At 39.1% G+C, this 27,716-nt stretch overlaps 2 protein-coding genes across 3 annotated transcripts; one reads left to right on the top strand and one right to left on the bottom strand.

Annotated features, from left to right (window-relative positions):
- Positions 1-3,639: 3,639 nt before the first annotated feature.
- Positions 3,640-17,974, bottom strand: LOC128867437 (ras-related protein Rab-5B). The gene is made up of 3 exons (XM_054108636.1): positions 17,486-17,974; positions 14,275-14,402; positions 3,640-5,272 (listed from the first exon to the last, which is right to left on the bottom strand). Exons 1-3 carry the CDS (start codon positions 17,526-17,528, stop codon positions 4,655-4,657), a joined length of 789 nt encoding a protein of 262 aa, XP_053964611.1. The 5' UTR covers positions 17,529-17,974; the 3' UTR covers positions 3,640-4,654.
- Positions 17,975-22,078: 4,104 nt separating this feature from the next.
- Positions 22,079-27,610, top strand: LOC128868120 (peptide-N(4)-(N-acetyl-beta-glucosaminyl)asparagine amidase). Of its 2 annotated transcripts, XM_054109876.1 has the most exons (9): positions 22,079-22,243; positions 22,350-22,850; positions 22,928-23,082; positions 23,499-24,011; positions 24,075-24,397; positions 24,466-24,550; positions 26,953-27,049; positions 27,107-27,229; positions 27,300-27,610. In XM_054109876.1, exons 2-9 carry the CDS (start codon positions 22,379-22,381, stop codon positions 27,587-27,589), a joined length of 2,058 nt encoding a protein of 685 aa, XP_053965851.1. In that variant the 5' UTR covers positions 22,079-22,243; positions 22,350-22,378; the 3' UTR covers positions 27,590-27,610. The 2 variants fall into 2 exon arrangements, with proteins under 2 accessions (XP_053965851.1, XP_053965850.1); XM_054109875.1 differs by having other exon boundaries at positions 22,079-22,850.
- Positions 27,611-27,716: the final 106 nt, after the last annotated feature.

Genomic DNA, 27,716 nt, shown 5'->3' with positions numbered 1-27,716 from the left:
GCACGCAGACGTCTACGAAATAAGCGGTAGCGTCTACGAATATAGTTGGCGCGTATACCCTTTTTGGGTGTTTGGCCGAGCTCCTCCTCCTATTTGTGGTGTGCGTCTTGATGTTGTTTCACAAATGGAGGGACCTACAGTTTTAAGCCGACTCCGAACGGCAGATATTTTTATGAGGAGCTTTTTCATTGCAGAAATACACTCGGAGATTTGCCATTGCCTGCCGAGGGGCGACCGCTATTAGAAAAATGTTATTTTTTAATTTTGGTGTTTCACCGAGATTCGAACCGACGTTCTCTCTGTGAATTGCGAATGGCAGTCACGCACCCATTCGGCTACGGCGGCCGCCGCATTTGGGCGAATGATGATCCAAGAGTGATTGTCGAAAAACCAATGCACCCACAAAAAGTGACTGTTTGGTGCGTATTATGGGCCAGCGGCATCATTGGGGCGTATTTTTTCCAAAATGAGGCCGGTCAGGCAGTTACTGTGAATAATGTTCGCTATCGTGAGTTGATAACGAACTTTTTATGGCTCGAATTGGAAGATATGGATGTGAACGATATGTGGTTTCAACAGGACGGTGCCACTTGTCACACAGCTAACGAAACAATAGCTCTTTTGTGCGAAAAATTTGATGACCGAATAATCTCACGTCGCGGCGATGTCAATTGGCCGCCAAGATCATGTGATTTGACACCGTGGGACTTCTTTCTTTGGGGTTATTTGAAATAAAAGGTGTACATCGATAAGCCAGCAACAATTCAAGAGCTAAAGGATGAGATAATTCGGCACATTAACGGCATAGAACCTCAATTATGCCTCAGCGTCATCGAAAATTTGGACCGTCGGATGGAGGATATTTTGTTCCATACGTAATTGAGCTATCCCAATATTATCATAATCAAGAGAAATGACAATAATTTCCTAAAAAAAAATGGTATTTTATTCAAAATCAACACATCATTCATTACATCATTTCATTATCTGTGACATTCGGCATTGCCACGAGCAATGTTCATAAGTCTTCCTCAAAAACTTTCTCTTGAATACTCAAATAACAGCCAAAGCAACGGATAGAATTTCAACAATAGGGCTTCCATTATTTCTATAATTGAATGTTTGAACTTAATGCGGTACCAACCGAAAAAATGTCCTGGCCAAATCAACTCAGCCATGGCCGCCAACACTATTGAATTGTAAAGCCCTAGCAAAACGCATTCAAAATCTGAAAAATTTAAATTAAATCGAAAATCACAACTACACACTACGACTTCACATGTAAATACATACATACATACATGCGTCCGTGTACATGGATATCCCTATCAAGCCATCAAATTTTGGTGCTTTTCTGAAAAAATTATGCAAATTTACAACCAAAAGTGCACACTTAAATGTCCCAGTTGGTGTTCAGTAGCTGCGGGCATACGATTCCAAATCATCATATCGAACAGTGCCCCCCTCAACGTCGTCATCCACTTACTTGTGTTTTGCAAGTATTATTATGATAATCTTGATGCCAATTTAATTGGCCCTCTTTGAAGCGCTGTTAACACACGCATACATACATGCATATAGTACAAACAAAGCTGCCGACTACGCGGCATAACCCATTCAAGTTGAGGTTGTTTTCCGCTAAACTTTTTTAGATTACTTCGCTTAAACATTTCTTTATGCTGGTCTGAAAAGTTTGCCAGTGGCACTTTGAAATGGGATAAATGTATGCTTGTATGTGGATTGGATATACTTATATGTATACATACATACATGCGAACATTTTTGGAAATACTGTCATTGGTATTCGCTACCATAGTTCGCGTATTAACGGTTCAATGCCAATTTTTATACGCCTAAAGGGGCGGCAAGCTTATTATACGTATTTTGCTAACAACTTGAAAAGCTTAAAATTGTTGTTGGCAGCAAAGTGTATTAAACAAAGTGGAGTAACTATTTCACGTACGCTTATTTGACAACATGAAAATAAATAATTTGTGTAGGTCTTCACGCTGTTCGCATTTGTCTTTTTTTGTACCTAAGGTGTCACAAGCCACTTGCTTTGCATATGTATGAATGTGTGTATATTTGTACTGTAAAATAGAGGCAACTACGTTTGGACACCACCTATTATCACAAGCATTCGAATATTTCGGTAGAATTCTGCAATGTTTTTCTGTTGGCTGATATCTCAAAGCCTTTCAACTCTTGTAATAAGGAAAATTGTCGAATTGGGGGCTCAGAAAATCCACTCGTTACTGTAGAGAAGCAAATGCATCCAAAACGAGTCACTGTTTGGTGCAATTTTTGGTCTGGCAGCATCATCGGGCTATTTTTTTCGAAAATGAGCGAGGAGCCGCGGTTACAGTAAATGGCGAGCGTTACCGTGACATGCTCAATGAGTTGTTTCCAAAAATTGAAGAGGATGACATGGACGATATTTGGTTTCAACAGGACGGTGCAACTTGTCACACTGCCAAAGTTACACTCGAACTTTTGGCTACCGTTTTTGAAAACCGAATAATCAGCCGAAATTCCGATATCAATTGGCCGCCTCAGAGCTGTGATTTAAGCCCGTTGGACTATTTTTTGTGGGGAGCCGTTAAGGACAAATGCTATGCAAACCATCCAGAGACAATTGATGCTTTAAAACACGAAATCGAAGTTGCCATTCATGAAATTGTGCTTAAAAATTGGGTTGATCGAATGGCCTACTGTAAAGCCAATCGTGGCAGTGTTTTGAACAATATTATTTTTCATTCATAAATGACAATGTTCCATCTTCAAAATAAAAAAAAAAGTTTAAAAAAATATTGATTAGTTTTTTTTTATAACCGATTCAAAAAGCAAATTTTACATGGCCCACACTGTATATAATTGGCACTTACACCCTTAATGGGTGTTTAGCCGAGCTCCTCCTCCTATTTGTGGTGTGCGTCTTGATGTTGTTACACAAATGGAAGGACCTACAGTTTCAAGCCGACTCCGGCAGATATTTTTGTGAGGAGCTTTTTCATGGCAGAAATTCACTCAGAGGTTTGCCATCGCCTGCCGAAGGGCGACCGCTATTAGAAAAATGTTTTTCTTAATTTTGGTGTTTCACCGAGATTCGAACCAACGTTCTCTCTGTGAATCCCGAATGGTAATCACGCACCAACCCATTCGAGTACGGCGGTCGCCGTATTGTATTGTTGCAATAATTCGTCCTTCGTCGAGAAAAAATCGGTTGGTGCTCGTAAGTTTAACCGACTTTTTTTTTTTTTGCGGTGAGGTTGGGTTAAAAATGCTTTCGCACCATATATTTAGTAACCGTCTCTACCACGTGTGTGGTTATTCCACTAAAAATATCACTCCTCTTCTCTTGAATTTTTCCGTCCACCCCGGGACTGCATCCGCAATGCTTCGAGGTAGAGGGCCAAGACGGCGTCCTAAGAAAGACACTTACTTACTCACCCTGCGTCCAGGGTCGCCTCTTTTGAGAAGCCTATGCTCAATGCTCTTCAACATACTTAAGTTTCCATTTCACGCTTCCTCTTTTTTCGGATAATATCCTCCACGAACAAGTTGAACCGCCTTTGGGGGCAATCCATCATCAACAGTACAATACATGCAAAGCCTTTCAATTTTATTTTAAGTTGTATTTGTACATTGCTAAATCTAATAACCTCGAATCATAATAAAAATTCAGTTCAAAATATAAATCACGATAACAAATTAGTATATATTAATTTGTTTAATCAAATTACAGCCGATCTATTAAAATTAATTTTTTCAATACATAAGTCATAATGCATACAGCCCATAAATGTATTTCTTGAATACAAAATAATGTTTCCTTACTGTTAGCTACTTAGAAAAAAATCAATTTAAAATATTTCATTAAAATGAGCAAAATTATACAATATTTCTGTTACTTTACCTATACTGCATAATTCCTAAATAAAAATCGCACATCTTTTTATTTATTTGGCTTCAATGTTTTTTTTTTTTTGATTTTTTTTTTTCTTTTGGTTTCTCTTGTTTTTGTATATTAACTATATTTGCATCTCTGTGGATGCACGTGTATATATGTAAATATTAAAATATAAGATTCCCTCCTCGTCTGTTTTCATTGATGCTTGGTTAGTGATGTAACAATATACTTTGTTGTTGTTGTTTTGTACATGTGTTTGATACATATAATCTTTTTGTGATGACCTTTTTAGTATTTTAATAAAGCTAATAACAAAAGCGTCTCAATGCATTCGGTAAGCAAACAAGTATTGCTAAAAACTACAATTCCCCAAATTATCATTCATTTATAATAGGAATAAATTATTCTTTAAAAAACAATTGCTTTAGAATCGAAAACAATTACATGCAGAATGGACTTATACAAATGCGCTTATTTTAAATATCAGTACAAAAGTCGGAAGTAGCGCAACTTATCAGCTAGTTTTTAGTCAGGGTTAATAGAGAGTTACCACAAACTGGCCGTAATGGCTTTTGGTTCTTATATGCTTGTGCATGAATAAATTCAATTGCTTTTTGTTTTACACTTCACATCCCAAACGAATTTGCAAAAATTTATAGTATATTCCTTCTCCAAGTAACGTAATTCGATAGTAAATCACCTTAGCCCCTATTAAGAGACTTTTTATATTAATATCCACTTGAATTACCAACACCAACAACTGCTTGGCTCAACTTCACCCCAAGCAATATGTTCAATACTCCAAGACGGTGTCTCGAGTCTTCCTACGCCCGTCACTTTGCGCTCATCATCACCATCCACTGGTATGCCAATGTGTACGTATGGCAGGCGAAAAGCAGCGTCACCATTTTTCGCCGCCGCTAACGCCGCGCTGGTATGGCTTAAGGCAGTATTGTTGTTTGTGTAGGCAGATATAGAGTCACATGAATTGAATTGACGCAACGAACGACTTTTACCCTCATTCGCCAACCGCACAAGACCCAGTGCGGCAGAGAGGAATACCTGTTCGAGTCCCTGATCAGTTTCGGCTGAGACTTCAAAGTAGGTAGCACCAATTGATGACGCAAACAGATAGGCCTCATCATACGCAACCACACGCTGAGCAAGCAAATCCAGTTTGTTGCCGACGAGTATAAGTACCATAGGCTCTTGCACATTTCGATGCAATTCCTGTACCCAAGTTTTGATTTCAGTGAAAGTTATATGTTGTGACAAATCGAACACTAAAATGGCTGCATTGGCATTTCGATAGTACATCGGCGCCACAGCTTTGAAGCGCTCTTGTCCAGCCGTATCCCAGATCTAAAAAGAAAAAGCAATTACGTTAAGCAAAGACGAATTATTATTATGACGTTAAAATGAAAAAAATAGATTAACAAAAATGGATGATAAGTAATATTATACAGGGTGGGCCAAATAAGACCTACTAATGTTAAGCACAAATAACTTTTTTATTTTTTGACATATTTATTTTTCTCGCGTTAAAATTATCGAGTTTTTTCTATTCTTACACAATTAGCCACACAAAATGATTTTTTAAATAATGTTTTGCTGTCGGATGAAGCGCATTTCTATTTACTCTGTGGGCAAAAAGTAAGGTGAATTTGGTTGTAAAATGAAAAATCTTTATTTATTCTTGTAAATCAATTTCATCCCCTTCAAAATAATCCCCTCTCGATAAAATACACTTATGCCAACGATTTTTCCAATTCCCGAAACATGCCAAATAGTCCATTTTCGGTATAGCCATCAGCTTCTTCGATTCAGCTTTTATCTCCTCAATCGACTCGAAAAGCGTTCCCCGGAGTTGTATTTTGAGTTTTGGGAATAGCCAGAATTCACACGGAGCCAAATCAGGTGAATACGGTGGTTGCGGAACGATATGCGTGGAATTTTTGGCGAAATGATCACGAAGAACGAGTGCAGTGTGAGACGACTTTGACGTGCTCTTTTCGGTCTGGCCTCGCCTTTAGCACGATATTCGCTTGATTGGTCGGTTGTTTCAGGGTCGTAAGCATAAATCCAAGTCTCATCTCCCGTAATGATGCAATTGAGCTTGTCCTGATAGTCTGAAAGCATTGTTTCACACACATCAACGCGACGATTTTTTTCCAAGAAATTGAGTTTTCAGTACCAAACGAGATTTGACTTTTCGTAGGCCCAAATGGTCTTTCAAAATGGTTTTCACAGATCCTTCTGATATTCCGATCATATCAGTAAGGTCTTTAACAGTCAACCGACGATTTTTGAGCACTAACTCCTTCACTTTATTGACGTGTTGGTCATCTGTTGACGTCGATGGTCGTCCGGAGCGCTCCAAGTCATCAACACGTTCTCGACCCGCTTTGAAGTCTTTGTACCACTTATAAACATTTTTCTGCGACATGGTCGAATCACCAAATGCCTTCTGCAACATGCTAAACATTTCCGCAGCCGAAATTTCATTCCGCAAACAAAATTTGATGGCACTTCTCTGCTCAATCAAATCAGACATTGTAAAAATCGAAAAATGCACTCTTGGTCGTTTGGTAAACACAAGCGTAAATATATTATTGATAATGACATTCACATGAAAGTTGGCCCAGATGTTATTAACAGTACTGCCAACTCATGAAAAAAATAACTAGAGCGAAATTTTAATCCCGCGAAGTTTGACAAATAAATTCACCTTACTTTTTGCCCACAGTAGTAAATGGTTATGTCAACAAATAAAACTGTAGATTGTGGGGCTCTGAAAATCCAAGGGCAACACACCAACATCAGTTGCACCCATCTAAATGTACTGTTTGGTGCGGTGTTATGGCCACTAGAGTTATCGGTCCATATTTCTTCGAAAATGAGGATGAAACGCCGGAATTGATTGCAGGAGCTTCTTACAGAACATTGATTGAAAGTTTTTGCGGCCAATGGCGGAGCAGTGTCCTAATTTGTGGATTCAACAAGATGGAGCAACTGCGCATACTGCTAGGCAGTAGTCTTTAGTCATTAGTAGGTCTTATTTGGCCCACCCTGTATTTGCCTATACGACCATAATGAGGGCAGCAGTCGCCGTGTAGTTTTTAAATAGACGTCCCCATCCAACAGGCAATGACTTTTTTTCCTATGAAAACTCTTCTCATAAAATAGTCTTTATTGCTCAGAGATGTCATATGTAAAATTGCAAATCAAATGAGCTCTAGGATAGGAATTGGAATAGGATTTGGTAAAAGAAATTTACTTTTAAGTTGCTCAAAGTTAACAATTACTACAAATTATCACATTTCGGTGTTCATGTACCCAAAAAACTTGCAAAGTAGGGGAAAGTGAGCGAGCAAAATGACATTTCATTTTGAGGGGAAGTTGCAAATTTGTACTTGTAAGAAATTGCAAGTTGGAAAAACAGCTGATCGCAAAGTAAAAATAAACACGAATTAAAATTTGCGAATTGAATCAAAGTTCTAAATGTAAATAAAAAATGCGATTAAAATGGAGAAGGACCGCTACCAGCGGTATATTGACGCTCAAGGGTCCTATTTTGAAGAATATTAGTTGTATAAGCCAAAAGGTTTAATAAAACTAGGAAGACGCAAGCAAGGAAAATATGAGGGAAGCTGTGATTGTTACAACAATACATTCCCATGGCCGCCGGTTCTACGTTACCGGAACGACTCAGGTTTTTCCCGACCAAGGGCTGCTGCCCCAATAAACTAGCCCTGTCTAGTGTACCGTCACAACAATAAAACTGCTAATGGAATGTTCGTCATCTGTCAGCGATGTTGAAATAGAACAAATTATTGTGGGCAAAATAAAATCATGTGATGCCTAAGCTCATTATTTTAGATTTTGTTTGCTTTATTTTTTTTTTTTTTTTTAATACGAGGTAGCTCAACTGAATTTTTTTTATTTAATAATCAGCTATGTGTAATAATTGCTGGTTTCGCGTTCATGTAGTTTTTTTATATTTTTCTCTTTGATAGCGAATTCTCGGAAATTAAGGGCTTATATACAGTTAGAATTTTCAAAAAGTCGATTTATTTTTTTTTTCTTAATGTACATATGTACATATGTATATATAAGAATACACACAGAAAATTTAATGTCGTTCCGGTGAACATTTTCGAAGTTACACGCAAATTTGAAAAGGCATCTCAGAGTGCTTGAAAGTACAAGGCCAACTTTAGAGGCGTTTTTCTCAAAATGGATTTTTCAAAGTCGGCGACCAACATTACCCGAAAACGGCTAAACCGATTAGTCTCAAACTTTAAATATATTTTTTAGTAATTAATCGAGGATGGTTCCATGTGTAGAAGTCCACGCAAGTGGGGAAAGTTACTGATCGCCATTCACTTGGGAATGGCCAGGACGATTCTTCTGCATATGGTTCAAGCAGCTCACAACGGCCGGGATTAGCCCACGTATCCTCTGGGTAGCTTCCGAACATCCGTTCGGGAGTGAGCTAACGTGAGAAGGCGAAACATTCCAGGATAGCTGGTTGTGCGTTGGGTTTGGGACCCGCCACTTAAAAATCGCCCCCAATGAAAAGTGTAAAAAAGCCTCGGATGAGACCTCCCTATACTGATGACGACCCCTGCAAACGAACTAAGGATTATGATTTGAGGGCATGCACCTGGAATGTCCGGTCCCTTAATGGGGAAGGTGCCTCTGCCCGGCTGGTTGATGTCCTCATGAGAGTAAAGGCTGACATCACTGCCATCCAAGAGATGCGATGGACGGGGCAAGGAAAGAAAAGTATAGGACCTTGCGACGTCTACTACAGCTGCCATGTAAAGGAGCGCAAATTCGGTGTCGGATTTGTTGTGGGAGAGAGACTTCGTCGCCAAGTACTGTCGTTCACTCCCGTGGACGAGCGTTTCGCAACAATCCGCATCAAAGCCCGTTTTTTTTCAACATATCGCTAATTTGCGCCCACGCCCCGACGGAAGAGAAGGACGATGCGACCAAAGATTCCTTCTATGAGCGCCTGGAACGCTCCTATGAGCGCTGCCCCCGCCACGACATAAAAATCGTGCTTGGCGACTTCAACGTCAGGGTGGGCAAGGAGGGAATTTTTGGTCCCACAGTCGGAAAATTCAGCCTGCACAGCGAAACATCCGGCAACAAACAGAGGCTGATCGACTTCGCCGGGGCCCGAAACATGGTAGTCTGTAGCACCAGATTCCAGCATAAGAAGATTCACCAAGCAACCTGGCTGTCTCCTGATCGAAAAACACGAAACCAGATCGATCATGTTGTGATAGATGGAAGACACGCTTCTAGTGTATTAGATGTACGTACGATCCGAGGACCCAACATCGACTCGGATCACTACCTTGTTGCAGCCAAACTGCGCACACGCCTCTGTGCAGCAAAAAACGTGCATCTACCTACGCAAAGAATGTTCGACATCGAAAAGCTGCAATCACAACAGACAGCCAGAAGATTCGCCACTCGACTCTCACTCCTGCTCTCAAAGAGCACTGCCCAACAAACCGGCATGCATGAGCAATGGAGCAACATTTCTCGTTCTCTACGTACCGCCGCCGAAGAAGAAATCGGATTCCGGCGAGCCCGAAAAAACAATTGGTACGACGAGGAATGTCATGCTGCCGCAGAAAGAAAGGATGCCGCCTATAGAGCGGGATCGCTACAGAGAGCTGAAAAAGGAAGAGAGACGTATTATCCGAAAGAAGAAACGAGAGGCCGAAATACGTGAGTGCGAAGAGCTTGAGATGCTGGCCAACAGGAACAACGCCCGAAAATTCTACCAGAAAATTCGGCGGCTTACAGAAGGTTTCAAGACCGGGGCGTTTTCCTGTAAGAACAAAGACGGCGAACTGGTGACTGACGTACAGAGCAATCTTAAATTATGGAGGGAACACTTCTCGAACCTATTAAACAGTGACAGCTGCGCATGTTACCGAGAAAGTGAAGATCCCGATACCCAAATCGTTGACGACGGAATTGTCGTTCCGCTACCCGATCATGACGAGGTGAGAATAGCAATAACGCGGCTAAAGAACAACAAAGCCGCAGGCGCCGACGGACTGCCGGCTGAGCTATTCAAACATGGTGGCGAGGAGCTGGAGAGGTGCATGCATCAGCTTCTATGCAAAATATGGTCGGCTGAAAGCATGCCTACCGATTGAAATTTAAGTGTGCTCGGCCCAATCTACAAGAAGGGCGATCCTGCATTCTAAGCCAATTACCGCTGGATTAGTCTTCTAAATAAATATACAAGGTTCTAGCGAGCGTATTGTGTGAAAGACTGAAGCCCACCACCAACCAATTGATTTGACCTTATCAGTGTGGCTTTAGACCACCTGGAAAGTCCACCATCGACCAAATCTTCACAATACGCCAAATCTTGGAAAAGACCCACGAAAGGAGAATCGTCACACACCATCTTTTCGTCGACTTCAAAGCTGCATTCGACAGTACGGAAAGGAGTTATCTGTATGCCGCGATGTCTGAATTTGGTATCCCCGCAAAACTAATACGACTATGTAAGATGACGTTGCTCAATACCAGCAGCGCCGTCAGAATTGAGAAGGACCTCTCTGAGCCGTTTGATACCAAACGAGGTTTCAGACAGGGTGACTCGCTGTCGTGTGACTTCTTTAACCTGATGTTGGAGAGCATCGTACGAGCCGCAGAACTTAATCGCTCAGGCACAATATTTTATAAGAGCGTACAATTGTTGGCGTATGCCGATGATATTGACATCATTGGCCTTAACAACCGCGCTGTTAGTTCTGCCTTCTCCAAACTGGATAAGGAAGCCAAGCGAATGGGTCTGGTGGTGAACGAGGACAAAACGAAGTACCTCCTGTCTTCAAACAAACAGTCGGCGCACTTGCGTATCGGAACCCACGTCACTGTAGACAGTTATAATTTCGAGGTTGTAAAAGACTTCGTCTATTTAGGAACCAGCATTAACACCGATAACAATGTCAGCCTTGAAATCCAACGGAGAATCTCTCTTGCCAACAAGTGCTACTTTGGACTAAGTAGGCAACTGAGCAGTAAAGTCCTCTCTCGACGAACAAAACTAACACTCTACAAGACTCTCACCATGCCCGTCCTAAAGTATGACGCACAAGCTTGGACGATGACAACATCCGATGAAGCGACGCTTGGAGTGTTCGAGAGAAATATTCTGCGTAAGATTTTTGGACCTTTGCAGGTTGGCAACGGCGAATATCGCAGACGATGGAACGATGAGCTGTATGAGATTTACGACGACAAAGACATAGCGCAGCGAATAAAGATCCAGCGGCTACGTTGGCTGGGTCATGTCGTCCGAATGGATACAAACGCTCCGGCTTTGAAAGTATTCGATGCGGTACCAGCTGGTGGTAGCAGAGGAAGAGGGCGGCCTCCTCTGCGTTGGAAAGATCAGGTGGAGAAGGACTTGGCTTCACTTGGTGTGTCCAACTGGCGCCGGTTAGCACGAGAAAGAAACGACTGGCGCGCTTTGTTAAACTCGGCCAAAATCGCGTAAGCGGTTATAGCGCCAATTAAGAAGAAGAAGAATTAATCGAAGATTTTTTTCTCACCAAAAGCATTTTTTTTATTAACAATTTAAGGCTGAAATTTTGGTCAAAAATCGATTTTTTTTTTTTGAGAAACCGCCATTTTGTCAAAAAAATGTATTTTGCTATTCCTTCGATCAATTACTCGACTTAACATAACTTCAACGAAATCTGTTTGGTTTTTTTAATTTCAGAGGACCCAGTTCAGAGATATAGTGGTCACCGCAAAACGTCTGTTTTGCGAGGAGCTCCCGGAGATCAGCTGTAGTTCCTTTCCAAATAAATATTTTTACTAATACTAAGTCTTAAAATACAGTTAAAAGATAACATAATATGTGTAGAAGGTTTTAGATCAATAAATTTAAAAGTTTTGTCAGAAAAAATTCTGGAAAATTCGCTTTTTTTCGGCCTTCTAACTGTATATAATCTCTGAAGTAACTGGCAAGTTATTAGATAATTTTTACATGAATATTACAATAAAAAAACCAACAATTATATGCGGCCGCCGTAGCCGAATGGGTTGGTGCGCGACTACCATTCGGAATTCACAGAGAGAACGTCGGTTCGAATCTCGGTGAAAACACCAAAATTAAGAAAAACATTTTTCTAATAGCGGTCGACCCTCGGCAGGCAATGGCAAACCTCCGAGTGTATTTCTGCAATGAAAAAGCTCCTCATATAAAATATCTGGTCAAAATGGAAATGGAATGGTCAAAACTAAAGCCCCCCACTTTTTTTTCTTGACTACGGCTTTGTTTTGTTGTTTCTAAGTTAATTTCTGTTCCTAACGGTATTTAAAGCTGAGTCAAAGTTCGTTAGAATAATTTGTGCAAAACACGTGCGGATTTAGTAGGACAAAACATTTCATACGGGAAATCTGCAAATACGGCCAGAAATGCGTATTCAAATTAATTTAAAAATAAAATACTAAGTGATTGGCAAAGTGGTTTATCGCGACACAAAATTAGTGAGAAATATTCAATAAATAGAAGTGTAATATCGCGACTTATAAAAAAATTTGAACAAACGGGTTCTATTTCTGCAATCCATAGTGGAAGAAGGCCACGAAAGACTACACGACAAGACGACTCCACGATTAAAAGAAAAATTCAGAGTGATCCCACAGTCTCTTTTGAACAAATAAAAATTGATTTAAGTTTGCCGGTAAGTTCTAGAACGATCAGAAGACGAGCAGTGGAGGCCGGACTTTTCAGTCGACGACCTGCTAGAAAGCCATTTATTTCCGCCAAAAACAAAAAAGCGAGACTCGAGTTTGCGAAATTGCATATTAATTGGACAGCTCAAAAATGGAAAACTATATTATTCTCTAATGAATCTAAATATAATTTGAAACATTTAGATGGAATAAGGCGAGTAAGAAGGCCAAAGCAACAGCGACTAAATCCGAAGTATTGTATCGGAACTACCAAGTATGGTGGGGGGAACATTTTGGTCTGGGGTTGCTTCTCTGGCCAGGGTATCGGGCCTATTCATCGAATAGAGGGAATTATGGACCGTTTCATGTACACAAACATCCTTAAAGATGTAATGCTACCACACGCTGAGGAGGAAATGCGACTGAGATGGAGGTTCCAGCAGGATAATGATCCGAAGCATACCTCTAGGCACTGTAAAACGTGGTTACAGCAAAATGCTATAGAGGTCTTAGACTGGCCAGCTCAATCTCCCGATCTCAATCCCATTGAGAATTTGTGGGAGATTGTAAGTTCGAAAATTAATAGGAAAAATTGCAGCACAAAGGAAGCCCTGTTTGAAGCGGTTAAAGAAGCCTGGTACAACATTTCTCCGGAAATTATTAGTAACCTAATATCTTCTATGCCAAAAAGATGTTCTGAAGTTATCAAAAATAATGGGTTTAGTACAAAATACTAAAGAATAAAAACAATTATTTTCGCTTTTAATGGGGGGTGCTTTAGTTTTGTCCAGACAAGTTTTGAATAATATTCATATTTTTTAATTTAATTTTTAATATTATATAAGAAATGTTGAAAATTGTTTATGTTTATAATCACCGAGACAATAAGAAGAAACAAGGTGTACAAGTAAGTAATATTCGATGTTGTTTTATTGAGTTATTTGACATTATTTGAAATGCCATTAGGGGGGTGCTTTAGTTTTGGCCAATACTGTATATTAACAATTACATATAAAAATAACGAAATATTTAGAACTACAGTTGTGAGCAAATCATATGCCCTAAAATAAGTTTACTTTCAATCAGCATTCAACAAAATTGAACTAAACAAAAATGATATTCTATAATAAGGCAAGAGTTACATACGATTTCGCCACCACTGTGCATACTGTGCATAAGCATTTTTGTTGACTAGTTTGCTGAATGCTAAAAAGTGAGAGTGTTAGACTTATGGAATTTGATAAGTAAGTAAAAATGTACGATTAAAGCATCACAAGAAGAAGAAAGTGATATAAAAAAGAACGAATGTCATTATCTTAATAAAAAAAAATCGCTTTGTCACTTCATATACCACAACTCTACGTGCATACACAGAAAAGCCAAATGTAAACAACCACGGGAAATGCGATTAGACGCAACTCATCTGTAGATAACTAACTAAAATGGGTATTTGGACTATTGCTTTTCTACATTTACATACATTTGATAATTCGATGATAATGAGCACAATAATGTGTATATTACACAGAACTTTAGTAATCTCAACAGCGAAATTCATAGGCTACGGACTTTAGAAATGACATACATAAAAATTTATTTGTTTGGGTTTGTTCGATTATTTACTCTTTCATACTCACTTGTAATTTGATTTTTACATCGTCCAAAATGACCTTGCATGTGAAAAAAGATGCGGCTATAGTTGGCGCAATGTCTTTATTTAATGTTTTTTTTATATATTTTGTAACCAGATGCGTTTTGCCCACTCCTGTGAAAGAAAAGTAAACCATGAATTTTATGTATTTTCAATTTTCAAAAGATTTTATGTTAAGTCAAAAGTTAAAAAATTTTATGATTTTTTTTTTTAACTGAAACGACCAAGAATTATTTGGAAGAACTTTCCTAATAATATATAAAATAATTATACTCAAGTAGGCATGCCTCCTACGAGAGCAAGCGACGGAGGGACCTGAACAGATAATAGGTTAGGTTTGGCAGCCGGATCCCACATAGAGACAGCGATGCCACATAGATCACGAAATGGGTCCGTTGTGAGCCGCAGGGGCTGGGCTACATTTCCCCTTCCATATCGAACCATCCTGTTCTTTTGATAAAGCGTAAAAGGTTGTTGATACCTAAAGTGTATATATTATCTATATTCATTAAGAAGTAGGATTGTTGTTGTAGCAGCATAAACATTCCCCATACTTACATACGGGGAATGCTGCTGGAGTGACAGTCCTTGGCCGGATATAAATCCGGGTCGTTTCGGTAAGGTAGAACCGACTGTCGTGGAAACGATTAAGAAGTAGGATCTTAAATCTCGGTTCCTGCTTCTGGTTAAAGCCAGGCATGCGCAAACAAGGTGTGGAATTGTTTCCAACTCCACCTCATTCCTGCAACTACGACAGAAATCAAGCATGTAAACGTCTAATCTCCTTGCGTGATTTCCTATGAAACAATGTCTTGTGAGGGCCCCTACTAAAGTCCTAATTTGAAGTCTACTCAATTTTATAATAGTCTTGGGCAGACGTAGATTTAGCATTGGCAATGTTTGCCTCGCAATTTCACAGGTGTTGGCACTAATCCATCTTTGATTTACAGAACTGATTAGTGCGTCCATAACTAGAAGCTTACAAGTTGCGAGTGGTACCCCCACAAAATTATTAATGTTTGGCTTACAGGTACCTTCTATTGCAAGTTGGTCAGTCCTACAGTTCCCTGATACATCTCTGTGGCCTGCAACCCAGCATAAGCTAGTATGATATTGCTTGCATTTCCGCGGCAGTCGGTTCTACGTTACCGAAACGACCCGGATTTAAGAATGTATGTAAGAATGGGAAATGTTAATGCTGCTACAACTACAACGATATTGCTTGGTCTTCTAATTAAGAGCTTAGCGACAATGTAAGACACTCCTTGATGTTATTTGGAATGCATCCAGGGCCCGTAGGGCAGCTTGACTGTCTGATAGAATGCTGATATCTGTTGATGATATTTTGTTCATCTCTAACCATCTAAAAGGCTTCATGAATAGCGTTTATTTCTGCTTGAAAACACTACAGTGATTCGGTAGTTTAAAGGATTCACTGATAAATAGCTCTTCGCAATATAACCTTGATCCTACACCGGTGCCCATTTTAGATACGTCCGTGTAGATCTTAACGGGTGTGTTGGGTGTTGGATCTTCTTCAAGTCATTCCAGTCTAGAAGGGATTTTCATTGAGAAATTTCTTTTGAAGAAGATAATAGGAGGGTGATAATCACAATCACTGGGTATATCCGTATACGAGTCTAAGATGGTTAAATGTCCATGTGTGACAGTCTTATATTGAGAGCTCGCTCTGGAACAGGCTGCTGAGTATTTGCAGAAGAGATCTAAGGGTGGTAGATGTAATATGATAACCAAAGCCATGGAGGGCGTGGATTTCATGACGCCACATATTGCTAATTCCGCTGATCTCTGCACCTTTTTCAATAAATTAGAAGAAGCCAATGAGCAACCTTAGTTTTATTTCCCCAGATCTTACCTAAAGCTCTCTTACAGGCATAAAAAGCTGGTTCGCTTTCCTAACTCTTTCTATGTAAGATGTTTGACTTCCACGTCAATTTCCTATATATGTTTAGTCCCATGTACTTGGTTTCTTCCGAAATCACAAGAGCTTCCCCCTTGAGCATAATTGGACTTGGCTGAGGGATTCTATGTTTCCTAGTGAACCAACAGATGAACAGATAATAATCGTTTCCACGACAGTCGGTTCTGCGTTACCGAAACGACCCGGATTTATATCCGCCCAAGGACTGTCACTCCAGCAGCATTCCCCGTATGTAAGTATGGGGAATGTTTATGCTGCTACAACAACAACAACAACAGATATTAACTGAACAAATTTTTAATGCTGATTTTGTGGGTTTACATTTTTCAAATCGAATTTGATGCTTGAATATTTTCATGTGTAACCTTAAATAAACTGCAGCGATTTGATAAAAGTGAGTCAAGCTAAATTAAAAGGGATTTTTAGTATAAATGCACATGCATGTATATGTATATATGTGTGTGTATATACCACACACAGGGCAACTTAAAAAATCCCCAACCTATAAAACCACCAACCTGATAAAAGCGATCAAAAGAAATTTAAGCGGGGGTTTTAATATCCATTCGCTTGCATACATACATACATACATTTGTGCATTTGTATGTGTATATTAACATTTGATACTCTAATTGCAATATATTTGGAAATTATGTTACTTTATAACTCTTTTAATTTTTTGATACTGTTTTGTTAGCCTACCTTTGCATTAGAATAAGGTCATACATAGTGTAGATTTTCTACAACAAATATACGCATACACAAAAAAAATAAAAATAAACAAAGCACTGTGCAGAAAGTAACTATGACAGAATACCTGATAAGTTGAAAAAGTAGTGGAATACAAAGGGAATGTATGTCTCATTCATTTGAGAATTGTTGTAGCCATTTTGTACATGAATATAAGCGGATTATTTTATCTGTTTCTACACAATAATAGACAGGCCCTGTTTACTGCGCGTTTGCTTTGGATTTTATTATTTTCACTGCCGCGTGAGGAATTTTTAATAGCAAAATAGAAAAAGTCTCTTAAATTGGTTGTTCCGTTTTTACATGTAGGTACATATGTACATATATGTATGTAGGTATATATATATGTATGCAGGTATATATATATATGTATGTAGTTTTATGTATATATATACGCACATGCATACCTGTATACAAGGCGCGCTGTGTTTACCTAAGGTAAGGTACTTAGATTAAAAAAAGTTCTATGAAATTGTTTACGGTATTAAATTGAATTATTGTTTACCTCGTGAGCCCAACACCACTACTTTGCCCTCAATTCCACGCATATCTCATGAGTTATGTTTTTCTTCGTCTACCGATTGCCAAGAATCCAAAATCTCAACCGATTAATTTCACCACCAGCCACCACTGCACGATTCCAAACTTATCATGTATATATGTAAATCAATTCTATAGCTTCTCAAATATAATTCTATAGCTTTGCAAATACAAATATTTCACCGCCTTCTAATATTTCCGTCCATATACATATCCCTCGATTTCATGCGCTGACTTTGTCCTTGAGAGCATCAAAATATGTCCGAATTGTTCACTTAACAGCAATCACGATTTTTCTCAATTAAACTTAAATCGTTTTCGAACAATGTAATAGCTTTAAAACTGAATACTATAATTATATCAGTAAACTTCATCAAAAACTATTTCACTTTTTTTCTTTAACTGCGACATTGGTTAGGAAGAGGAGAGAAGAAATAATAATCATAACAAACTTTTTTTTTGCTGTCAATTTTCCAACCTTTGCGCTATTTTTGCTTTCCTTTTCTGGTGATTTTGGTGCTGCCACCAGCAATGAACGACTTTAACATTCATCTGGTTTCATTAAGCCATATTTGATGTCAGAGAATGTCATGGGCAGTGTTGCATATTGTGGTCGAGTAATGTCATAATTAAAACCAATATATTTTATTTGGATATTATTAAATAATAAAATAGTTCGACTAAATAGAAATGTGAGTCAAATTTACTCGATTGAACAGGAAATTAATTATTGTTAGTATTATTTTCAGCATGAATAATGAATTCATAAGCATTAAGTTTCTAAATGTAGAAGTCCGCTTGTGTTTTGATCGATAGATATATACTTTATTAGGTTTATCCTTCGACCTCGTGGTCTTTTGTGCCATCTACTTATCACAGTAACCCATATAGACCCACCCACTCCCCTTATTAAACTCAAGATAGAGCTGTATTGGTCTCAGCGTATATGCCTTTCTTCTAACTGCAGTTGGACGAGGTGTCTCAATTTTCTCCGCGCTATGGCATCACATTCACGGAGGAGGGGAATTGGAGTCTCTTTAGATTGGGCGCAGAAACAACAGGAATTCGTAGACCAAATCCCGACGACGTGCAGATGACTACGCAGTCTGCAGTGGACTGTTGTGTTTAAAAAAAATTGAATGCACATATGAATTTCGATATTTGAATATTTTGTCTTACAAAAACAAGTTTCAGATTTGAACTTGACTTATAAACCTAATTTATCTTAATCACTTATATTTTAGCAGAGCTACTCAAAGTTCAATTGGCGCCAAGTATCAAATAGAATGTAGTTGGGTTTAAAAAAGAGGTTGTTGCTTTTGTAGCAGCATAAACATTCCCCATACTTATACATATATGGGGAATGCTGCTGGGGTGACAGTCCTTGGCCGGATATAAATCCAGGTCGTTTCGGTAACGTAGAACCGACTGTCGTCAAAACGTTAAACGCATCTTAAAAAAGAGGTATTTTGAATTAGTTGGTATATAAGGCATGCGATTAGGTTTACGCCATTATAATTTCCTTTGCATGTAGGATATTGGAGCGTACGGTCAAACCTAATCTAGACAGGGAGAAACTTAATCTGCAACATTATCAAAAGGCAAGTTCCGTACAAGTCCGTTGGTAGTCTGAAAAGTTTAAGACTTGCTGTGTATACTTAAGATACGGTCAGTAAGTCTTATAAAGCAGGATTGCAAGATGCTGGTAATTTCACGAGACAGATTTTGATAAAACACAGCTGTTTCTTTTATGGTTAATAACTTGTGCTCACGGGATCAAATAAGTCAGGTACTTAAGCCCCTATGCACAATTCAAAAAGAGCTAGTGGAACACATGTTGAGAAAGGCGAGAGGCAGATAGTTTAGTCTAATTAACTGCAAAGTTACCAGGATCATATATAAACTCGCATATTTCTCATCGTATACTCAATCGGCTACATCGTTCGATAGAAGGAACTGTAAAACTCTAGTTGGTGTACTAAAAGGCCACTGTCTGGATGTAGCGTATGCTTACAGCTAAATCTAACTTTTAACGATGCTTGCAGGAAATGTAATGAGCCAGGTATAAGAGAAACCCTGGCAAATATTCTATGCTACTGTCCAGTTCTTTCTCAGTTTTGAAAGACAAGAACCCATCCCTGACCTGGAGCATGGGTGTCGCCAAAATTTGCGAACTGCACGCGCTTCTTGATGCGTATTTTCGCTAAAGAAAAAAAAAAAAAAAAGGACTCTAATCTGGTATTGCTATGGACTAAAATGGTCTGGCCAAACCAGTATAATAATACCTTCACATATAAGTGGATAATCTACTTTTTCGCGCTTAACTAAAAATCCATGATTAAAAAGCGAGATTTTCCATACAAAATGTCTCTCCCAAAATCTGAGATTAAAAAATAATCCTAGATAATAACCATACTTTTTGACATACAGCCCTGTGTTTTCTGTGCAATAGAACATTCATTTTACGAGTGTAAAGAAAAATGTCAAAATAACAACTAAATAAAATGGATGCCGGCAAACAAAAAAGATTTGTAGATATAATTCTCATAAAATGTTTGTAAGATATTATTAGCTATCCATTCATATAACAGGAAAAAAGCGTATGTCCATAACCCTGTGCCCTCTTATTACTTATTATAAAATGTAATATTGAATTTCGAATGCGTATTACTGCCATAATTTTTTGAAACCTCAGTAAACGTCGATTACGGATTTCTTCAATCTGTTTATTATTAGCATCCAATTGCGCAATTAAATTGGCTATTCCTTCTTCTTGTCTTTTCTTCATATCGTTAATAATAATTAATCAAACCAAAAACATCGAAATATTTCACCAAAATAATTTCTATGAAGAAAAACCTCTCAAAGCAGTATTGGCAGCTGATTGTCAATTTTGTAGGTAATCTGCCATATGTGAACGCGTAGATTAATTTTATGGGATTAGTTGTAATTAATGCATATGTGAACGAACTTTAAGTTTTTTAAGGCATGATTACGGGATTCTGGTAATTTCCCGAAATAAATTAGAACAGCTGTTGTTCTACGAAAAATGAAAAGATGACGTATTTAATATGTAAATACAACATGAAAAATTAAACACTTCTATAAAGAATATATTTAAAGTAATTAAACATTAATATAAAACAAATAAATAAATAATTGGCGCGTACACTTCTATTAGGTGTTTGGCCGAGCTCCTCCTCCTATTTGTGGTGTGCGTCTTGATGTTGTTCCACAAATGGAGGGACCTACAGTTTCAAGCCGACTCCGAACGGCAGATATTTTTTATAAGGAGCTTTTTCATGGCAAAAATACACTCGGAGGTTTGCCATTGCCTGCAACATTAATATATTGAAGATTATTTCAATATAATAAGTGGTTCAATAAGTTTGGTGGTACGATAAGAGTGGGATTTGCTATTAGCCTAAATTTTGTTTTTGTTTTTGTTATGTTGGTACACTCTTCATATGGACGTATCTCAAGTTTCATTTCAATCTGTCGATTCATTCTTTGTTTACAAACCATTTAGTATCGACGTATTTTAGTATTTTCTATAATGGAAAAAATCAAAATCGTGCAGTGATTCAATTTTTATTTTTGGAAGTTTTAATATACATATGTATAGGTGTATATATGGCACTTACACCCTTTTGGCCGATCTCCTCCTCCTATTTGTGGCGTGCGTCTTGATGTTGTTCCACAAATGGAGGGGTCTACAGTTTTAAGTGGAGTCTGAGCGGCAGATACTTTTTTTTTTGTTTGGGGAGCTTTTTCATGATAGAAATACACTCGGAGGTTTGCCATTGCCCACCGAGGGGTGACCGCTATTAGAAAAAACTTTTTCTTCATTTTGCTGTTTTACGGAGATTCGAAGATACGTTCTCTTCGAATTTCGAGTGGTTGTCACGCATCAACTTATTCGGCTACGGCGGCAGGCATAGCAAAAGAAATTTATGAACAAATGTTGAAAGTGTATAAGAGCATTTTGCTATCAATTAGAAGCGTTTTCACTAGAGCAAGAGCGTTCAACACTAGAGCAAGAGAAAGGCCGAGAACAAGATGGGCCGACGAACTAGAGGACGACATCAAGAAACTTAGTATAACGAACTGGAAAAAAGTCGCAAGCGTTCGAGAGGTATGGAGTCCCACTTGCAGCAGGCAAAAGCTCACAAAGAGCTGTAGAGCCAAAAGATGATGATGAAAAGCGTTTTTCATCAATTGGTGTGGTCATAACAGCTGAGGAAGCGTGTTTTGCAACCCTTCCATTTTCTCACTTCAAGGATGGAATTCATAAAATGGAATCTCGTTGGAACAAAAGTGTATTGAAATTCAGGAGGAAGACTAGACTCAATAATAAACTGTATTTCAAACCACAAAATTTTGTGTTTCTTATCGAACCGCAAAACTTATTGAACAACCTAATAAACATTCACCCCCATTTTAAGTAAACGCAGAGTTTTCAGTTATATGGTAGCCTCAACAAATTTTCAGTAATCGATAAATTCTGAACAAAACAAAAAACAGCTGGTCGATATGCCTTTTTTGCTTTGTCGTCAGTTTTCAGTTTGCCATGGCAGGTTTTCCTGCACTGCACTAATTTTTTTTGTATTAATTCGTCTGGCCCGCTGATCTAAGTCTGAAAACGTATTAATTGCGCGGTTGTAAATTGTGGCTCATAAAATTCTATAATATATGCGCTTATAGCATTCCCCACCAAAATAGAGTGAGTGATTGTTTAGTTTGAAAACTACACTTTTGCGGATCACCTACTGACTGACTCATTCTTCATTGCTTTTTGTCTGCCTTCACGCTTCGCCTACTAAACGTAGCGGTCGTTGTCCGCGAAAAAACTCGAAAAATGTCTGAAGTGAATTTTGACTGTATACGCTCAATTGAGCCAAATTCAATAGACATCACACCCGCCGCCATCACAGCATCTACCTCCACTGCGACAGCAACCACACTTAACCCATCCATAACTCATTCATCTAGTGGTGCTGGGTCATCTTCCCAATTACAATTAACTCAATCATCCAAAAATTCCAAAGATGCTTATCTCGAAGCGGCGCGCATTTTACTCGTACTCTTGGAGAATGTACTTAGGGAGCCAACGAATGCCAAATACCGCACCATACGTCTCGAGAATAAAACAATCAAAGAGAAATTACTCTCAGTGGCAGGCATTGCGCAGTTGTTAAATGCTATTGGTTTTAAATGCAGCGCCACAGAGTATACGCTGCCTAAGGAGGTGCCCCTGCAACGAATTCAGCAATATTGGAACGTCTTGCAGGAGCGGCGTGAATCTTGGCTTAAAGGCACACTTCAAACAGGTAAAAATAAAATCGATCACAAAAACAAAAATAAGCCATTTAAAAGAATATAATATATATAAATTTCCTATATTCAGCTGAAGCAGTGCAGAAAGCACCAGAAGTAAATGACAATGAAATGGCTGCGTTGTCAAATAAAAACACTGATCAACCGCGGAAAGCAGAGCCATTGCGAGCCCTTATCACACGGTCAATTCCTTATCAGCAACGCATACAATTTCCACCCGTTCTGGTTAGTACTTTATCTGCTTTGAAAAATGTTTCGCTACTTTCGATAAGCAAACATAAACAGCTACTATTTTTGTTATTGCTGTAACAGCATACATTTTTGGGGATTGGGGGACTAGTGACAGTTTCACGCCGGATGTATTTCCTAATAGTGGAAGAACATTCATATATACAGTTATAAGAGCTGTTACTTTTCATAGCAATCATGAACGCTTATTCGGTGTTTTTTTTTGTCGTTCACACGACAGTCGGTTCTACGTAACCGAAACGACACGGATTTATAACCGGTCAAGGACTGCTACTGAGGGGACTAAAGGGAATTTTTATGCTGTTACAACAACAACAACAACATACGGATATTTGCTTTAACCTATCTCGACAATTTCATTCTTTTCTCGATACTTTCATATATTTTTCCAGCACACCAATAATACTTTTCTGCAATCTTTGGAGTTACAATCGGATGCTGTTATGCAGTATGAAGATGAACAATTGCTGGCAGCTGGACGTGCTCTAATCCCCATAGATGACCTAACGCAAAAGGCAAGCGAAAAGCTAATCGCATTTCAAGAACGGATTGCCGAGGGAGCATGTAATGAGAAGGAGCCTTGCATAAGGGATCTTATTGTGATAGAATTGTGCAACTGGTTCAAAACAGAATTCTTTGAATGGGTTAACAATATCCCTTGCCGCGTCTGCGGCAGCGAGGAAAGCAAGCTGGTACGCACTCAAACCGAAGGCGATCTGCGTGTGGAGGTTAGCTTTTGCTGTGGGCAAGATACAAAATTTTACCGCTATAATGATGTAGCACAGCTACTAGTAACGCGTAAAGGTCGTTGTGGCGAGTTTGCCAACTGCTTCACGTTTTTCTGTCGCTGTTTGGATTACGATGCACGTCTCGTTTCGCCACGTTTCGATCACGTGTGGACTGAGGTAGGAAAGTAGCGAATTTCAATAATTACGTTTGATTTTCTACAATACGCATTATATTTGCAGGTTTATTCGGAGAGTCAAATGCGTTGGTTACATGTAGATCCATCCGACAATGTAGTAGACTCTCCGCTAATGTATCAGCATGGCTGGAAACGATCTATCGACTACATTTTCGCCTACTCTTGTGATGAGATACAGGATGTAACGTGGCGTTACGCAAATAATCATAAGCAAACGTTGCAAGCGCGTCGTCTGTGCAACGAAAACGATTTGGTAGCAGCAATTTTAGCAATACGCAAGAAACGGCAATCGGGCTTTAGTGAGCAACGCGTAAAAGCGCTGAGTCAACGTGCAATATTAGAACTATTAGAGCTCACAGTTGAGCGGTAAGCTAAATTTATTTGTTGTTAAACAAAGTTTTAAATTAACACCATTTTTTTTTTTTTAATTATAGACAGCCAACTGAGGGGGAATTGAAGGGTCGTAGCTCAGGCAGTTTGGCTTGGCGCCAATCACGAGGTGAACACACATTCAATAATGTAAGACAGCTTTAAAAATTCAGCGTTTTAATGCTTAGTCTTGCCATAAATTCTGTGCAGAAAAAAGTTCCGTTATTTGTGCTTTCGTTTCAAATTTCGCTTGTTAACAATGGAGTGGGGAGCGAAGAAAAATCGCATTGCAGTGATTTCATTACTTAAGTGTAGTAAAAGTGCGAGTGAGATTTACGAATTGCTGAAAAAACTGAATATTTCGAGAATGACAAAACAGATCGACAATTACTGGATCGGACATTGTACAGACAGACAATTGACTACATTCATTGGGCGACACTTACCACCTTCTTAAGCTCCCGACCCCCGAATGCCGTCATCAGAGTCTAACCACTACCCATTGCAGATGAAGAGCTTCAACCTCTCCGAGACTACCGGGCGTCTCGGGCCGACACTAACCACTCGCCCCGCACGACACTACCCACCTCGTTCGCACGACAGTCGGTTCTACGTTACCAAAGCGACCCGGATTTATATCCGGCCAAGGACTGCCACTCCAGCAGCATTCTCCGTATGTAACACATCTTTTCACATGCCCCATCAAACCCACTAATCTAACAGCCCTGTCCCTCTGGACCCAACCTGTCGAAACAGCAAGTTTCCTGGGTTTGCCGTTAGGTGAGCTAGACAAAGATGACCGGTGATTTACACTACATTTACTGAGGGGGCAAAGTTACTGCCACAACAGCAACATAATGTTTGGTTATCGTGCGATCAATCGTTCTTCCCCAAACGTCTGAAGTGACAGACAGAAAAAGAAGTGATCGTCCTCGCGTGGTTCGAAACAGTGCCGTTCGAGAAGAAATTCGCAGAAATCCCCTTAGAAAGCAGAAAATCATGCCCAGCGAGATGAATGTATCGGCCAAATCCATGTCAAGACTAATTAGAAATGATCGCCACATGGAAGCTTCCCGTCGCTCAAATAGTCATCTTTTGACAACACGCTTGAAGAAAATTAGACTCGACATATGCAAGCAGCTTCTCCGGTAGCCCTCGGTCAACGGCCAGGAAAATAATCTTTTTCCAGATGAGACATTTTTCACTGTTGAAGAAGTTTTTAATAAGCAAAACGAAAAAATCTGCGCTAAAGCTTGTAAAGATGCAAAAAATGTTGTTCCAAAGGTTCAGCGTGGCCACCATCCTGCCTCCATAATGATTTGGCAGGGAGTGTCTCTTGTAAGGGCGTTAAATCTCTTCATTTCTGCGTAAAAGGCGTTCAGATCGGGACAAAAGTGTACCAGGAGGATGTCTTAGAAGGTGTGGTGAAGCAATTGATCAGAACTCTCTTCAAAGGAGAGCGTTGGATCTTCCAGTAAGATTCCGCTTCACCCCATAAGGCAAAAACCACCCAGCAGTGGTTAAAAAAAAAATATTCCTGGGTTCATAGCCGCAAAAAATTGACCGTCTGGAAGTCCGGATCTGAATCCTTTGGACTACAGTTTGTGGTCAGATTTGGAGAACATGGCCTGTCGAAGATCTCACAGAAATGGGAGTCTCAAAAAATCTTTAGTTCAAACAGCGACGTCAATATCCATGGAAACCGTACGCGCTGCAATAGCTGAATGGCCTAGTCGTTTGAAGGATTGTGTAAAAGCAAATGGTGACCATTTCGAATAAAAATTCAATTTTTGAAGTTAAACTTCTTAGGCGGCGATGGACGAGCAAGAATGGAGAGTAAAATTTCAAGGCCATGCAACGTTTTGGGGCATTTTCGTTCCGCGAGAGAGAAAAAATATATAACGTAGCGGAAACGGAGAGAGAGAGAGCCATACCTTATATATGTATATATCTTAAGTACACTTTAGGCTATTTTTCCTGAGTTTTTTTCTTGTGGTTGCTAATTTATAGTGAGAAATAACATTGCCTACTTTTTGACGCTTATTTCCGTTTCCTCGTGCGTACTATGCTATCCATTCCGGCGTCGGATTTATTGGTATTGCCTTGTGGTAATTTATGGCGTTGCTGCAGTCCTGGAATCGCTGCGTTTGTGCGGGGGATAAACGCTCGGGGCCGTGCGCGTTGTTGCCACAGTTTGTGTCCGGCGTTTACCTACACCGGTCGACCCTTCTCAGTTTTTTGTAAATTTTGTCTATTTGTATTCTCTGCAACTGTTGTGAGTTTATTAAGATATATATTCTTTCTCTCTCTCTCTCATTCTCTCTCGGGTCTCTCCCTCTTTCTTTGTCTGCCTTGAAAGTTTTACTTCTGTTCTGTGTACTACACTACACGCACTTTTTTTAATATTTACATGATTAAATCAAACTTGCTTCATTAAAAAATATTAAAATGTCATATCTATAGCGGACTTAACTTGTAACAGAACTTATGGCAGGACTAAGTGTACACTTAATATGCAAAGTAGATTTTACTTGTATTTTAATCATTTTCAGATTTTTGTTTTCACTCCCACCGCAGAAGAGATTGGCGCCAAACAGTTTAATATGCGCTACAGCTGTGCTAAAGACATCTACGAGCGATATCTTAAAGGTAAGCAATATGGTTACATTTTCTCTCGCTTGCTTAACTAATCGAATTTCATCCTAGTTGGCAGTGCGGATACTAAAATTATACAGGAATACAAAACTTGGCAAAGCGCCCAATTTTCATCCAGAAACATTTTTCGAAAAGTCGAGCGTGATTGGAAAATGGCCTACTTAGTACGAGAAGGTTGTGTTTATGATTGATTTTTGTGATGATTTTTCCTTATTTAGTATAATTATATTTATTGCTATTCCAGAGGATGCAGAGCAAGGTGAAATTGTTTGGAAATTCGACTTCAGCAAGGCTGGATTGAAAATTAAGTCATACAACTTGCGCTTCGAGCGCAAAACATTTGGCGAAGGTCAAATCGAAGTAACTGTGATTGCAGACAATGGTGACGCAAACATTGTGGGTGCCTCAGCATTTCAGATTAAGGCTGTTTTGTCCGGTGGCAAAGGCGATGTTGCTTGGCAACATGCACAGTTGTTTAGACAAAGTTTAAATCAAGCCGAGAGTCTGTTTGATTTGCAAATTGAATTTATATAAATATAAATTCTTACCAACTTACTTGTGGAAAAAAAAAATGATTGTATTTTAACCTATTAAGAAAAAGTGTATTATGATTCCTAATTAATTGTTCATGGACAAGCAAAACAAAACCACATAATGTGCA

This window comes from Anastrepha ludens, chromosome 6 (assembly GCF_028408465.1).
Source record: "Anastrepha ludens isolate Willacy chromosome 6, idAnaLude1.1, whole genome shotgun sequence".
Classification (NCBI taxonomy): domain Eukaryota; kingdom Metazoa; phylum Arthropoda; class Insecta; order Diptera; family Tephritidae; genus Anastrepha; species Anastrepha ludens.
Note: the sequence above shows the minus strand (reverse complement) of the source record. Positions and strands in the feature narration are given on the sequence as shown.

Coding starts and splice junctions, on each gene's coding strand:
- LOC128867437 (XM_054108636.1), bottom strand. CDS start 17,528: ATGCGTGGAATTGAGGGCAAAGTAGTGGTGTTGGGCTCACGAG. Junction 14,403..17,485: donor AGTGGTGTTGGGCTCACGAG/GTAAACAATAAT, acceptor TTTCTTTCACAG/GAGTGGGCAAAACGCATCTG. Junction 5,273..14,274: donor ATGTAAAAATCAAATTACAA/GTGAGTATGAAA, acceptor TTTTCTTTTTAG/ATCTGGGATACGGCTGGACA.
- LOC128868120 (XM_054109876.1), top strand. CDS start 22,379: ATGTCTGAAGTGAATTTTGACTGTATACGCTCAATTGAGCCAAATTCA. Junction 24,012..24,074: donor TCGATCACGTGTGGACTGAG/GTAGGAAAGTAG, acceptor TTATATTTGCAG/GTTTATTCGGAGAGTCAAAT. Junction 27,230..27,299: donor GGCCTACTTAGTACGAGAAG/GTTGTGTTTATG, acceptor TTGCTATTCCAG/AGGATGCAGAGCAAGGTGAA.